The sequence below is a fragment of the Bos indicus x Bos taurus genome, chromosome 9 (assembly GCF_003369695.1).
Source record: "Bos indicus x Bos taurus breed Angus x Brahman F1 hybrid chromosome 9, Bos_hybrid_MaternalHap_v2.0, whole genome shotgun sequence".
Lineage (NCBI taxonomy): Eukaryota > Metazoa > Chordata > Mammalia > Artiodactyla > Bovidae > Bos > Bos indicus x Bos taurus.
The window spans coordinates 95,098,811-95,113,935 of NC_040084.1; the positions used below are offsets into that span (position 1 = coordinate 95,098,811).

Consider the following 15,125-nt stretch of genomic DNA (forward strand, 5'->3'; position numbering starts at 1 on the left):
TGATCGTGGGGCAAATATTGTTTAAAAATTTAAAACAATCTAGGCAGCACTTGCCAACATTTGTGAAATCATAGGCACGGAATTTCAGAATTTAAAGACTCTAGCCCAACTCTTCTTTTCTGACAACCAGAAAATCACAGACGCCAGAATTCTTAAAGCTGAAGCTGATTTGAAAAATTTGGCAAATAGGCAAAAATCCAAGAAAACGGCGAAGGCTTGTTTGGCTGCTACATTTAATTATATAGGGCATGTTCGGACACGACTGAGCAGACTGCACTCAAGCAAGCCTCAAATAAGGAGAGAAAAGATGCCACTCTTGTCTGTTTTTTGTTTTTTTTTAAAACTACACATACGTGAACAGTCACACAACCATCAACGCTATTTCTGTGTACGTGATGGAAAATGAAGGACAGGTGTATCAAGTTTCTGTTCCTAGCAGGACATCAATTTAAGAGAGGGGAAAGGCTCTGGATGCTTTTTCTCTGTGCGAGTTAAAATGAATCCAGTCTTTCCCCCGTAAGACTCACTGAAAAAAAAAGAGATACAATATCTCCGAGATCACCACCATCAAAGGCACTTCAGTGACTGTTTTCATGGAGACAGACGGTGGCTCCCTGCAAGAAGCAACGTGCGCTTTCTAGAGACTTTCAACTCCAGACCGAGTGTGACATCCACGTCCGGCTCAAATGAAGTTGAGACGGCACCCGAACCTATTCCGTTCCCGGCTTAGGAAGGATTCCCTCAAGGGAGCGGGGTTCAGACTGGACTAGGTCCCCGCTGTTTTCACTGTTGCCCAGGCGGTGTGACGGCTTCCCGGAGGGACGCGGGCTGCAGGATGTGCGCGTGTGACACGTGCGTGGGGCTTGAATGCCCGGGCCGGTGGGGTGTTCGGGGGTGCGTGTGTGAGCTGAGGGAGCGCCTGTGAGTGTGAGGGGCGGGGGCCGGCGAGTCTGCGGAGACGGGGGCTCCGCGCGTTGGCGGCAGGCGGCCGAGGAGCGCGAGCCCAGGCAGGCGAGGCCGGCTGCGCCCCTCGGCCCGGAGCCGGCGGGTATCAACGGTCGGGACGCGGGTCCCGGGCGGTGGGGGGGTGGGAGGGGGTCGCGCGAGGGCGCGAGGCCGGCCGGGGGGCGGCGCCTGCCAGCCGCGCCGGGTCACGTGGCGCGGTCACGTGGCGCGGAGCCGGGCCCAGCGGCGGCGGCGGCGGCGGCAACGGCGGCAACGGCTGCTGAGGGAGGCGGAGACTCGGCGGAGACGCTGAGGGGAGGCGGCTGGCGGCGGCGGCGGCGGCGGCGGCGCGGGGCTGCTGGAGGCGGAGGAGCGCGGGGCCGCCGCCACCGGCGCCCGGAGGTGAGGCGGGCGCGGGGCTGTTGTCACCGCCGTCCCGGCCCCGGGAGCTGCCGCCCTCGAGAGGAGGAGGCGGCGGCGGCGGGCCCCGAGCGCCGGCCGGAGCGCCCTCGGGAGCCGGGGCGGGCGCTCGGGGCCCCCGGCCTGGCCCCTCCGCCTGGGCGCCTCGGGCGGGAGGGCCGGGGCGCGGCGGGCGGGCCCCCGCCGTGGGCTCTCCGGAGGGCGCGGTGAGGAGACGGTGGCCGACACCCGGGCTCCGGGCGGCGCTGGCTGCCGTTTAGCGGTTTGAGCCTTTTGTTTCAGTTGTCTCAGAAAAATGGGGCGATAGAGGAGCTGGGCGCGCGCGCGCGTGAGTGTGTGTGTGGTTGTGTGTGTGTGTGTGTGTGTAAATCAGGAGGCGTTTGGCTTGGAGCCATTTTTCCCCCCCTTAATTGTGGAGACAGAAAACCCCTTGAAACGGTTTCCCCCGGGGACACGGTGCTGCCCCTCTTCGTCCCCGGCGTCTGAACCGAGTGGATTTCCCTCCCGGCCTCTTGGCCACCTTTCACCCCCGCCCCCCACCTCCGTGGAGCCCCCCGAGCGAGCGGGGGAGTCTGCAAAGCCGCCCGGTCACCTGTCGTGGCAGCTGCATGGAAAGGCTGGCGTGTGTGCTGTCTGGTCGGTGCCGTTTCCTCTGGCAAATCACGGGGATTCCGCTCCCAACGCCAACCCTTCTTCCCCTCTTGCCTGCGCTAAAAACAAAGTGCAGGATGCCGCCTCTGAAGTTTGACCCGTCTGGACCATTAGTAGGGAGAGGTGTCTTTTCGTCGTCACACCTCTTCAAGGTTGGAAAGGTGAGGTTCTTCTCGCCTTGTGGAAGGAAATTAGGGTGACACAGCCCTGTCGGGGGCGGATGTGACTTACCTGCTAAAGGGCCGTGGTGATCAGAAAGTCTTGAAACACTTCTTGTGGACAGTCAACTCCCCTTACAGGGAGCTCGGCCCTGGGTTTCTCCCCCTGGAGGGCTCTCCTCCTCTTTGTATTTTGCAGTAGTGCGGCAGCACCTTAAGGATACCTAGTTGGGCAGGTTCTTAAAAAAAAAAAGGAAAAAAATTTGTTCCTGAGGTTTTGCAGAATGTGAAAATTCACCTGGGGGTCCCTTAGCGTTGTGTCTCAGGTATCCATTCCTTGGAGTTGAGTTCTTGCAGGCAGGGCCACTGGGAGTGGTGCTATGGCCCTGGAGGATGCTCACCCTTGGAGCCAGGCAGCTCGGTTTGCTGGGGTTTGGGGTTGGGATGGATGTGAAGTGACAGGGCACCTTGGCACCTAGCCGCTGCAAACAGGAGGTGGCCTCCTGGACTGGCGATCTGGCCGGGTGGTTTGGAAGCTGATCCGAACATTGTACAGTGATAGCCACTGCTTGTGTTGAGGGGATCTCAGCCGTCCCTTCTTATTGATAGTTTACTGTTGTGCATGTAAGTATATGAATAAATTTGTATAGCAAAATCTAGTGTTTAGTTCCTGAATTATGGCATAGTACTTAATTTGTGTGAGAGTGGCTGGAGGATGTGAATTTCCTTGGAGAATTTTAAGTGCTCTATTTTAGTAAGGGCTGTGAAAGTAGCAGTGTTTCCATGTGATGGGGGAGGTGTTGACCTCTAGAGTTAGAAGTTTGTAATTCTGAGTTAGGGATATAGGGAGATATATAGGGGGATTTTTTTTTTTAAACACAGTGGAGCTTTATGACCTGGGAGAAGAGTAGAGTGCCAGTTACTTCCTGTGACTGAGAAATAGTAATGAATTTACTACTGTTTATTTTAGAACTGACTTCATTTAGAAAAGATGTATCATAGTGAACTTGCTAGTTTTCATATGGAGCTGTGCAAGTGGCAGTTTGTTTGTTTATGTGTTACCCACCACAGCTCCAGACTTTGGCCACCTGATGCCAAGAACTGACTCACTGGAAAAGACCCCAATGCTGGGAAAGATTGAATGCAAAAGGATAAGGGGATGGCATTGGATGAGATGGCTAGATGGCATCAGTGACTCAGTGGACATGAGCAAACTCCAGGAGATAGAGAAGGGCAGGGGGGCCTGGTGTGCTGCAGTCCATGTGGTGGCAGAGTCAGAGATGACTTAATGAGGAACACCACCAAAATTCTGGAAAAAAGTTTTTTTTTTTAATCCATGAAAGGATACATGGTTCATGAAATCTGTTTTACACTGAACCATCCCCAGTAAGGAAGGAACAATGACAACACAGCAGCCTTCTTTCAGGATGCATTTCAATGCTCTCGCTGTGGTGGTTTTGAGGACTGAATGAGAAGCCCAGGTGGTCTTTTGATCTTGCTGAAGGTTCACTGAATATCCGGATTTCTAAAAGGTTTTTCGAGTGCCTACCATGCACAGGGCTAGGCTTGGACATTGTTCTTCATCTGTTTCACTGCATTTACAGTGTCAGTTATAGACTGTTTGCTGTTCTCTTCTGTAGATGGAGAAAGACTGAAGATAGATTGAGTGACCCAACTATGCATGTGGTTCATCACATGCATTAAAAAACGGAGTAAAACTTCTGTTATGAAATGTTTTGATTTAGTTATTTCATTGGTTCCTAGTTAGGACCCTGGGAAGTATTTTCAGTATTACCAGAAGCTTTCCCCAAATTGTACATTTGCCCTTAGTGAAACTGCAGGGAATATGTAATTTAGACGTCAAATGTCTTTTAATTTGGCTGGGATAATGTTAATTTAGTCAACTAAACTTTTAAACATATTAAACATTCTAAGTTTTTTGTGATGAAATATGCATAATATAAAATTTACTATGTTAAGCATTTTTAAATGTAAGATCAGTGACATTAAGTACATTCACCTTGTTGTGCAGCCATCACCACCAGCATCTCCAGAGCTTACTCATCTTCCTGAACTGAAACTTGCATCCATTAACTTCCATCCTAGTCTGTCCTCCTCCTCCCCCTACTCCTGACCACTACCCTTCTACTTTCTTTCTCTAAGTGTTTGACTACTTTGCTGCTAAGTCGCTTCAGTCGTGTCCGACTCTGTGCGACCCCATAGACAGCAGCCCAACCAGGCTTCTCCGTTGACTACTTTAGGTCCTTCATATAAGTGGGATCATCCAGTAATTGTCCCTTTGTGACTGGCTTATTTCACTTTACATGTTCTCAGGGTTCATCTACTACTTCCTTTTTAAGGCTGAATAATATTCCATTGTGTGTGTGTGTGTGTGTGTGTGTGTATAACATTTTGTTTATAAACATTCTAAATTTTAACACCAAACGTTAGCAACCAAAGTGCTTACATGATGATCAAGAGCTCTCACTGAAAATTATAGATACCTTTGTTTAATGAAAACAAAATCAGATTAGTTGTTTTTCTAGTGCTCAGTACCTTTAAAAATATAGGAACAGTGGGGGATAAAGCTAAGATGTACATTGTATCCTTGGTGGGTCCTGTAATTTCCCTTCCATGTGTATAGTGACACATGGTGTGTCTTTCTGAAATTTGCAGCTGATGCAGGTGATGTTTTTGTTTCCCACCTAATACAGTGATGATGTATATGGAAGAACATGAAGGACTTGTCCTGAGGTATAGAGTGTATGGTGGTGGTGGTGGTGGTGGTTTAGTTGCTGAGTCATGTCCGACTCTTGAGACCCCATGAACTGTAGCAAGCCAGGCTCCTCTGTCCATAGTATTCTCCAGGCAAGAATACTGGGGTGGGTTGCTATTTCCTTCCCCAGAGGATCTTCCTGACCTAGCATTCGAACCCTGGTCTTAACCTGCATTGTAGACAGATTCTTTACCGACTGAGCCATGAGGGAAGCCCTATAGATTGTATGCTATGCTAAGTCACTGCACTCGTGTCCGACTCTGTGCGACCCCACAGACGGCAGCCCACCAGGCTCCCCCGTCCCTGGGATTCTCCAGGCAAGAACACTGGAGTGGGTTGCCATTTCCTTCTCCAATGCGTGAAAGTGAAAAGTGAAAGGGAAGTCGCTCAGTCGTGTCCGACTCTTCGAGACCCCATGGACTGCAGGCACCAGGCTCCTGCACCCATGGGATTTTCCAAGCAAGAGTACTGGAGTGGGGTGCCATCGCCTTCTGTATAGGAAGGTTTATTTCCCTTTGTTTACCACTTTCTAGGACTCCCCAGGTGGCGCTAGTGGTAAAGAACCTGCCTGCCAATGCAGAAGACATAAAAGACGCGAGTTCCATCCCTGGGTTCAGAAGTTTCCCCGGAGGAGGGCATGACAACCCACTAAAGTATTCTTGCCTGGAGAATCCCATGGACGGAGGAGCCTGGGAGGCTACAGTCCATGGGGTCGCAAAGAGTTGGACGTGACTGAAATGCCTTAGCATACCACTTTTTAAAATCATGCATTGGTTCCCTGACATTCTCCAGTGGGGATGGAGGAGGGTTCTTTTCTGTCTTTTTTTTCTTCTTTTTCTGAGGATCTTTATGAACTTCTGTGTTTTATTGTATGTGATGTGTTTGAGTTCAATTACTGTCCTTTTGATACTCAAATTGCCGTATCTCTAGTCAGATAGACGTATTCAGGTTGGCTCCGAGTCCTTATGACAGACCACCAGTGGCTTGTAGTAGCTTTCTTGCTTTCTGGTGTGACGAAATGTTCCAGGCTTATCCTGTACTCTTCCTGTTCCAAGGGAAGGGAAAGTAAATGATCAATAAATATGTTAAAATGTTCAATTTTACTAGTAATTAAAGAAATGAAATTAAAAGCAAAAATAAGGCACTTTCTTGGCACTCCCAATACAGGGGGCACAGGCTCCATCTCTGGTTGGGGAACTAAGATCCTATATTCCACGCACTGCAGCCAAAAAAAAAAAAAAAGGCAAAAATAAAATACCATTTGTAATAAACCAAATGTTTCTCCCTCAAATTCTTTTGTTGAAACCCTATCCCCCAGTGTGCTGGTATTTGGAGATGGGGCCTTTGGGAGGTAATTAGGGTTAGGATGGTGCCCTCATGATGGGATTAGTACCCTTATAAGAAGAGACAGACACCCAGAGAGCTCACTAACCCTTTCTGCAACACTTCCTTCCCCACCCCCACCATGTGCAAAGAAGGGGTCATTTGAGCCTATAGCCAGATGGCAGCCACTTAGAAGCCAAGAGAAGAGTCTCAAATGAAATCTACCTTGGCATCTTCATCTTAAGAGTTTTCAGCCTCCAGAATTGTGAGAAATAAGTTTCTGTTGTTTAAGCCACCCCAGACTATGGTATTTTTTAATGGCAATCTGAGCCAACTAAGACACCATTTTTCAGTGATTGTGTCGGCAATATAATTTAGACTCAATTTAGACCTTAATGGATGTGAAACAATTTGGTAAAGCTTAACATAAGGTATTATATTATTATGATTACTTCTGGTATGCCTCCTCTTGGTAGGTAGTCTTAATATTTGGGCATTTCCCAGTTTGGAATGGGAATAAGGATGATAGTAATTCTCAATGCTGGTGAAGATGAAGGAAATGTGTACTCTTGGTCAGATTTATATGTAGATTTATAAACTGATGCACTCATTCTAAATAGCTACTTAGAGTGTAGAGTGTTAGTCACTCAGTCATGTCCTACTCTTTGTGATCCCATGGACTGCAGCTTGCCGGGCTCCTCTGTCAATGGAATTCTCCAGGCAGGAATACTAGAATGGGTAGCCATGCACTTCCCCAGGGGATCTTCCTGACCCAGGGATCGAACCTGGGTCCCCTGCATTGCAGGCAGATTCTTTACTATCTGAGCCACAGGGGAAGTCCACAATAGCAACTGTTATATATCAGAACGTAAAATTTGCATTTAACTCAGCAATTCCATATTTGGGAATTTATCCCGAAAAATAATAGAAAAAGTTAACAAAGATATGTATATAGTAAGAACTATTTACTGTATGCAGTTATTTCATAAATAATCTGAGTAAAGAACTCATTAGGGTGCTTTGCATGCATTGAAAATAATGATATGTCTGTATTAACCAGTCTGGAAAGATGCCCATTATAAATTATTGAGTGAAAAAGGGAGGTTACAGAACTGTAGGCATAGAAAATGCTGGACAACTAGGCTTTGGAGGCCAAGAATCATACCTATGAGAATCTAGGCTCCAGGGACCGCTTAGTGAGCAATCTGTTTCAGGTGCCGTGGTCTCAAAAGACAGCACCCCCTGATTTCATTCTTGTGTCATAAGATTTCATTTTTCTGGAGAGAGAATATGATCAGCCTTGTTAGGTAATTTGTCAGTTGCTCAAAGTTGACAGCACCACAAAGATGGAACTTGTTTTTAGAGTCCAGGAATCAACAATGTAGGAAAGCTTCTTGATGAAAGTGAAAGGAGAGAGTGAAAAAGCTGGTTTAAAACTCAACATTCAAAAAACTAAGATCACGGCATCTGGTCCCATCACTTCATTGTAAATAGATGGGGAAACAATGGAAGCAGTGACAGACTTTATTTTCTTGGGCTCCAAAATCACTGCAGATGGTGACTGCAGCCATGAAATTAAAAGACGCTTGCTCCCAGGAAGAAAAGCTATGACAAACCTAGACAGCGTATTAAAAAGCAGAGATATCACTTTGCCCACAAAGGTCTGTATAGATAAAGCTATGGTTTTTCCAATACTCATGTATGGATGTGAGAGTTGGACTGTGAAGAAAGGTGAGCGCTGAAGAATTGATGCTTTTGCACTGTGGTGTTGGAGAAGACTTTTGAGACTCCCTTGGACTGCAAGGAGATCAAACCAATCAATCCTAAAGGAAATAAGTCCTGAATATTCATTGGAAGGACTGATGCTGAAGCTGAAACTCCAGTACTCTGGCCACCTGATGCGAAGAACTGAGTCTTTGGTAAAGACCCTGATGCTGGGCAAGATTGGAGGCAGGAGGAGAAGGGGATGACAGAGGATGAGATGGCATCACCGACTGGATGGACACGAGTCTGGGCAAACTCCAGGAGTTGGTGATGGACAGGGAAGTCTGGCGTGCCACAGTCCATGGGATTGCAAAGAATCGGACAGGACTGAGAGACTTAACTGAATCAAAGGTAAGTTGGGGTGCTTTTTTATTAAAGAAAGGGGTGATTCCAGGGAGACAAGGAGATAGACACCTGCTTCACATTCAAGTGGGGCTTCCCAGGTGTCGCTAGTGGTAAAGAACCTGCCTGCCAATGCAGGAGACACAAGAGACTCAGGTTCGATCCCCTACAGAAGGAAATGGCAACTCACTCCATTATTCTTGCCTGGGAAATCCTATGGACAGAGGAGCCTAGCAGGCTACAGTCCATGGGGCTACAAGAATCTGACACGACTTAGTGACTAAACCACCACCACACATTCAGGTAAAATTAAATACATTCTTTGATCAGAAACATTGAATTAATTATTATATCTGCATAAAAGACTACAAACTCTGATAAACTTGGTCTTTTCCTTTTAACTTTTGTTTTTGTCATGTTAGAACCTATACAAGTAGATCAACTCTATTTGATTTCTGTCTTTCATAGAAAATAATGGGTCAAAATTAAAATTTTGGATTATTCATGGATTTTTAAAATTATGCTGTTTTCTCTTTAAATGTGGCTAATTCAAAATCAGGTCTATTTCTCTGATGTCAGCAGGCAGAAATAGAAGTCTTTGCATTTGTATGGTGACAAGGATACCCACCTTTCAGAGAAAGAGTATTTTTAGAACAGAATGGAAAATTAGTGTTTATGGAAAACCTCCAAAAATAATGGAATAGTAGATTGTAGAGTGTAGAAAATTATTTTGTAGGTGTGCAGAGGTCTGTGCAGATAATATAGCCTTACTTGAACATCTTTCTCACTGTTACTATTTTTAATCAAAAGCACAATTACAGTCAACATGGAAAGAGCTTTGAGAAAGATAATACACACTACAGTTTAAGATTCACAAGTTCTCACTTTTTAAAAATTAAAGACTTAATTTAGACCTTAACGGATGTGAAAGGATTTGGAAATTCATAATAGAAGTTACTATGTTGTTACAGTTACTTATGCTATTTTTTTTTTGGTAGTCTTAATACTTGGACATTTCCTCCCTGTTTGGAATGGGCATGGTAGAGCTCCTGGGTTAAAGTTTTGGTTGTATGATATCTGTTCATGTCTGATTAAGACTAAGAAGTTGGCCTTTTTCAGAAATAATTTTTATGACAGCCTCAGCCTTTCCTTTTAAGTCTCAGCTGTTGATCCCAAGCTTTTTACTAGTTGGGACACTCAATTCTACAGGCTTTTTGGTATCTGCCTTCTAAAAGTGTTGCTCAGTGTTTTCAAATTCTACTGAGATATAGAGAAATGTCACTGGGTTCAGAATTTTTTCATCCCCATTGAATATTTCTTTGACCAGTTTCTTGCAAACAATAAAGGGAAGATTAGTTTAGACTTCCGAGGCAGTTACACATGATGTGTGTCTGTTAATTTTTAGCCTCTGGCAAGAGAAATCAAGAGTCTTATGTAGAACATACTTTGAGTACTGTGTTGTTGTCCCCATGCTTAGCTTTCCTGCATCTTTGGCTTTTGAGAGTATATGATACTGTCCTGGGGAAACACGTGGCACTGTCAGTGATAGCCGTGACAACAGCCGTTGTCAGAGGCCCTCCACGAGGTCCTCTCTATTAGGACATGCTGGTTAGTACTGGAGTAGTTTTAATATTCCTGAAAAGTTGATCAGTAGTGATGGTTCCATATGCTAAGAATATACAGGCTCATCTTCACCCATAAATCAGTTTCTTAAGCTTCAGACAGCCTCTTAGCTGGATGGGCAAATTAAGCTCCAAAGGTTAGAGTATCAGAACATGCATGATAAGAAGTTAGGCTAATGCTGTGGATGAAAGCCTGCACACCCAGAGCTGACATTTCAGCTGACATTTTAGTTACCGTATGTAAATGTTAAAACATCAGAAAATTTGTGTCTGTCTTAACATCTGAAAATTAACATCTGTCATATATAAGAATGCCTTAAAAAAAGTCATACCTGGAATTAACTTACCTGAAAGAAAGGAGTTTAAGGAGGTTGGATCATGGGACGGGTAGGTGGGTGAATGTGGCTTAACTCAGGTCACGTTTTCCAGTGCCTACCAATAGTTTGAATCTTTTTCATTTTTGTGCATGCCGTAAAGATGGCAATGTGAAATGAGAAACCCATGGCCCATGAAATGAGCAACCCAGTCTGTGCTTCTTATGTAGGAGGTTAACTTTTTAGAATTTTCTGATATCTGAATGATGAAATAAATTCTGTAATATTTGAAATGTTTGGAATAAAATATGGCAACTCTTAGTAAAAGATAGCTCACAGTTTGCTTATTCCAATAGTAATAATTTTTAATACTTTGATGGAGTGAGTGTGTAATTGGCATACACATTGCTTTGATTCCTCACCCAACGGTGATTCTGAGGGATTTGGGAATAAATAAAGTTGTGTCGGATTGGGGTGCTGCCCAGAATCTATCCATTGTGGCTTACTCAAGCATCAGTTCCCAACGTTTTTGAATTTATAACATCCTGGTTGTGTTTGATTTTGCATCTCCCTCCTCCTGACCATTCTTAAACAGCCATGACAGCCCAGATCTCTGTTATAAGTGGAGGGCAATGTGCTGATATATGAAGTCCACAAATTATCACCATAATTCAATTTTATCTAATTATGTCAGCCTTTAATTTTAACTTATCAGTACTGAACATTTTCTGGAGGATTAACAAGCTGCATGATTACAGTGCTGTATGGAATAGAATTCTTTAGGTTTTTGATCAACTCATTAATGTTGTTTTGAAAAATTTTGTGATACAGTATAGTAAATAGGGGGCTTCCCAGGTGGCGCTAGTGGTAAAGAATCCGCCAGCCAACGCAGGAGACGTAAGAGACGCAGGTTCGCTCCTTGGGGTCGGGAAGATCCCCCGGAGGAGGAGATGGCAACCCACTCCAGTGTTCTTGCTTGGAGAATCTCATGGACAGAGGAGCCTAGTGGGCTACAGCCCTAGGCGTAGCCTGTCTGAGGAAGGAGGTGTGCTGAGGGGCTTGGACTCATTCATAGATTAGATCGTGAATGAGCTTCCAGAAGTTAAGGCTGAGTTTAATTCTTCTCCTCTCTTTGTATCTACCTCACCTTAAGCACCGTCTTAAGTACTTAGTGTTATTTTGAGAAGTGAACCGTCTCATAGCATAGGAAATTCTAGGTAAGTAGGGCAACAGAAAGTCTGCAGAAGGTTATATATCAAAATGTAATATAATTATATCTTATATTGGAGAGTACAATCAACTGGGATGCAGACTTTTAGCTCCTGTTCTTTTTTTTTTTTTTTGCAAAGAACTCAGCCTTTTATTATATGTGTTCCTAAAGAGGTTTAGTCAGAAAGACCAGAACCCATGTCATGGTCAGACTCTTCAGATTCTTTCCTGGGCTTCTGCTTTCTTGTTCTCACCCGGGGCAGCAGGGGTGGAGGGGGCAGGACCTCCGTCTGGTTCAGCACTAGCTGCTGGAGCAGGCCCACTAGCCCCCGCCTTGCGGGTGAGGTCCCCAATGTTGACACTGGCCAAAGTGTTTGCAAACAAGCCTGGCCAGGAAGGGCCAGTGTTTACACCGGCTGCTTTAACGAGGGCATTGATCTTGCCCTCCGTGACCATCACCTCTTTGTTGTGCAGGATGAGGGCCGAGTAGATGCAGGCAAACTCCAAGACGGAGGCCACGGTGTGGGCGAGTATTGAGGGGGCTGCCTGGTGAGGTGCTAGTCACCGGCTGAAGTGAGGGCTTCACCCCAGCGCAGCCTGAGCTCCCTCCGAAGGATGGAGCATCTTAGCAGCAGTGTGGAAAGCAGCTCCTGAATTTTTATCTAGTGGTCTTAATCATGGTCACACTGTTGTAAGAAAAGTATTTTGTTTCTTGACCTCTATACTGTTTTATGTGTGAAACTTCAGTGTTCTTTTTGCTTAATTTTAATACGATAATATGACTTTACTTCTTAATATGATTCTAACTCTGACATAATATAAACTATGCATATATGAGGACATCTTTTTTTAAAAAATTTGCTTACTGGTTGACTTTTGCCTGTACTCAGTCTTCATTGCAGTTCTAGGGCCTTTCATTGCAATGGCTTTTCCTGTTGCTGAGCATGGGCTGTAGGGCATGGGCTCAAGTACTTGTGGCTCATGGGCTTAGAACCCTGCGGCATGTGGGATCTTCCCCGACCAGGGATCAAACCTGTGTCCCCTGCACTGGCAGGTGGATTCTGAACTACTGGACCACCAGGGAAGTCCTGGGGACATCTTGAAAGAAATATATTCTTTGTTCAAATTCTCTAGTCCCCTTCTAAATTTAAAAGCACAAAAATAGCAACAACCAAAAGATTACTAAGATAGGTTGGTTCTAATGTAAACTACTGAGTTGTTGTAATATTTTATTATTCAAAAGATGCTTTTCTTTGAATATGTGAGTCTTTCTAGAAGTCCAGGTAAATGGGGCTCCAGGTGGGAAGCGACTGCCCACCTGTGGTGAATGCTTTTCTGATTCCTTTTTTTCTGATTGGCTGGTGCTGAAATTTGAATCTGGTTTTGACCTGTGGAGGTCTTTGCACACCTTAGTCTTCTCTCAGGATTCCCTCTTCTTGTGGTTGGACCTATTTTCACTATTATGGGCACCAGGTAGGTAACCTTAACATATTGGGCTCATAGAAGAAAAGAGTCGTGGATTCTAGAAGGGCACTTTGGGAGTGGTCTAAGAAGTTAACCGGAGTTCACTGCTTATGGGGAAGGCTGCACTGAAGTTCTGCTTTCTATAGCAGAGCCCCCAGGTGTTGGGGGTGGAGTGGTCAGAGGTGGTGGGTGGAATGGGGAAAACATGTGGTTTAAGGAGCCCAGATTCGAGTTTGGACGTACGGATCTGAGTTGTGTGAAAGCAGATGGAGCACTTAGGCATGTGGCCTTTTCTTTCTTTTAATTAAAAAAAACTTTACTGTGTTCTGTATATGTATCCCTCTTCTTGTGTATCAATGATTTCCTCATTTCTTGGTTGCTTTTCAGTTCCAACTCTGTTCATAGTACATCTTATGTATAAAAGTTCAAATTTTCTATGTAGTCAAATCTATCTTTTTTCCATAATTTCTGCTTTGATCATTTGTTTAGAAAGTCCTTACCTGTGGAGTGCTTTTCTTTCTTTTAATAAAGCAGTCAGGTGTTTTAAACTTTAAAATAAGCTTTTAATCTTGGAATAATATACAGAAAAGGTACAAAGATACTTTGTACAGAGAGTTCCTCAGGCTCTCTCACCCAGCTTCCTCTGATGTTACCATCCCATAGAACTGTAGAACATTTGCCAAAACTAAGAAGTTAACATCAGTGCAAGTGCATTGTCATTAGCTTAAGCTCTAGCCTTCCTTCCAGTTGCACCAGTGTTTTCACTGATATCCTTCCCAGGGTACCATGCTGCTTAAGAGGGGAGAGTTCTGAAGAGGCAGGACCACACATGGCAATGTGTTCTGTGGAGTAGGTGAGCTCCAGACACCGCACTCGTGTGAAATGTGGCAGCTTTATGGTTTACAGAATTCTTTTAATTTAGATGGAAAATATTCTTTTTTAAAAAGATTTATTTTTGGCTATGCGGGGTCTTTGTTGCTGCGTGTGGGTTTTCTCTGGTTGTAGTGAGTGGGCACTACTCTGGAGTTGCGGTGTGCAGGCTTCAGTAGCTGCCGCACGTGGGCTCTAGAGCCCAGGCTCAGAAGTTGTGGTACCTTGGCTCAGTTACTCTGCAGCACGTGGAATTTTCCTGAATCAGGGATCGAATCCCAGTCTCCCACATTGCAGGTGGATTCTTTACCCCTGAGCCACCAGGGAAGCCCGAGGGAAAATATTCTTGATTGTCAGTCTTATTAGACACCTGCTCCTAGGAGGCATCTTGGGAGTGTCTTCTGTATTTGTGTGGCCATGTGGGCATAGAAATACCTCTGAAACTGTCCACACTGTTTCCCTGCATGGCAATTCCCTAGAATGTCTTTGCTCTCACACTGTTACCTCGTTCTTTTGCCTGGACTGGAGTGAAAAATCATATGTTGTTGATTTTTTTAAGTCTCAGAAAGGTGCCCTCACCATGAGGAGTCGTCGTAAGTTCCTCGACATCAAAGTAAGCCCAGAATATCACTCTTTCATCCTCCAGAATTGTGGTGCTAGGCACTGCCAGTCTTCTAACTTTATTGCCCAAATGGTGTTGTATCTAATGAGGAAAAAATGTGGTTGGCATAGAAGAACACATGTTTTACTCTTTAGATGGGTTTGAGACTCTCTGGGGCTTGCTCGCCCATCTCTACCCTACCGTGAGTGGAGACAGATGAATGAAGTCAGAGGTGGGGAGGGCAGACAGGAAATTAGGTGTAGAACACAAGCCATGTTGGGTGACTCCATGCCCACACTGCCTGATAAAAATAGCATGAGCAGGGAGGCCTTAGATGCCTCTGCACTTGCTATCTATAGGCATCATGACTCACACGCCTTCACGTGAGCTGGGCTGAGCTTTCTCGTGGGCGACCTCTGGCTTCTACAGTGCATTCAAATCAGTCCCCTCTTCTGACTGAAAACACATTTTCTTAGCCTTTTCTGACTTGTGAAACACCACCACCCTGCCTTTCGATTTAGAAAGCAGTGAAAATGTGATTGCCATGTATGCTTGAGGAGAAGAAATCAAAGAAAAAGCTGAGAAGAGTATCCTGAGCTGGTTTTCTGCAGACCCCTGACATTCTCTGTAGCGTTATTCTATTCTGTCTCAACTCTTAGAGAAAAT

General features: G+C 45.1%; 2 protein-coding genes and 1 pseudogene across 5 annotated transcripts in view; 1 reads left to right on the forward strand and 2 right to left on the reverse strand.

The window, feature by feature from the left end:
- Positions 1-1,051: 1,051 nt before the first annotated feature.
- Positions 1,052-2,723, reverse strand: LOC113898764 (basic salivary proline-rich protein 3-like). Its single transcript, XM_027552153.1, has 3 exons — positions 2,576-2,723; positions 2,071-2,193; positions 1,052-1,614 (listed from the first exon to the last, which is right to left on the reverse strand). Exons 1-3 carry the CDS (start codon positions 2,721-2,723, stop codon positions 1,052-1,054), a joined length of 834 nt encoding a protein of 277 aa, XP_027407954.1.
- The window catches only part of TULP4 (tubby like protein 4), a 199,192-nt gene continuing 185,320 nt past the window's right edge, over positions 1,254-15,125 (forward strand). For 3 of the 4 annotated variants that reach the window (XM_027551944.1, XM_027551945.1, XM_027551946.1), the window contains exon 1: positions 1,254-1,347. The gene's annotated coding sequence lies outside the window, so the exon portion shown is untranslated. The remainder of the gene's footprint in view (positions 1,348-15,125) is intronic. The other variant, XM_027551947.1, reaches the window with a different exon arrangement.
- On the reverse strand, positions 11,669-12,503 carry LOC113898622 (annotated as a pseudogene).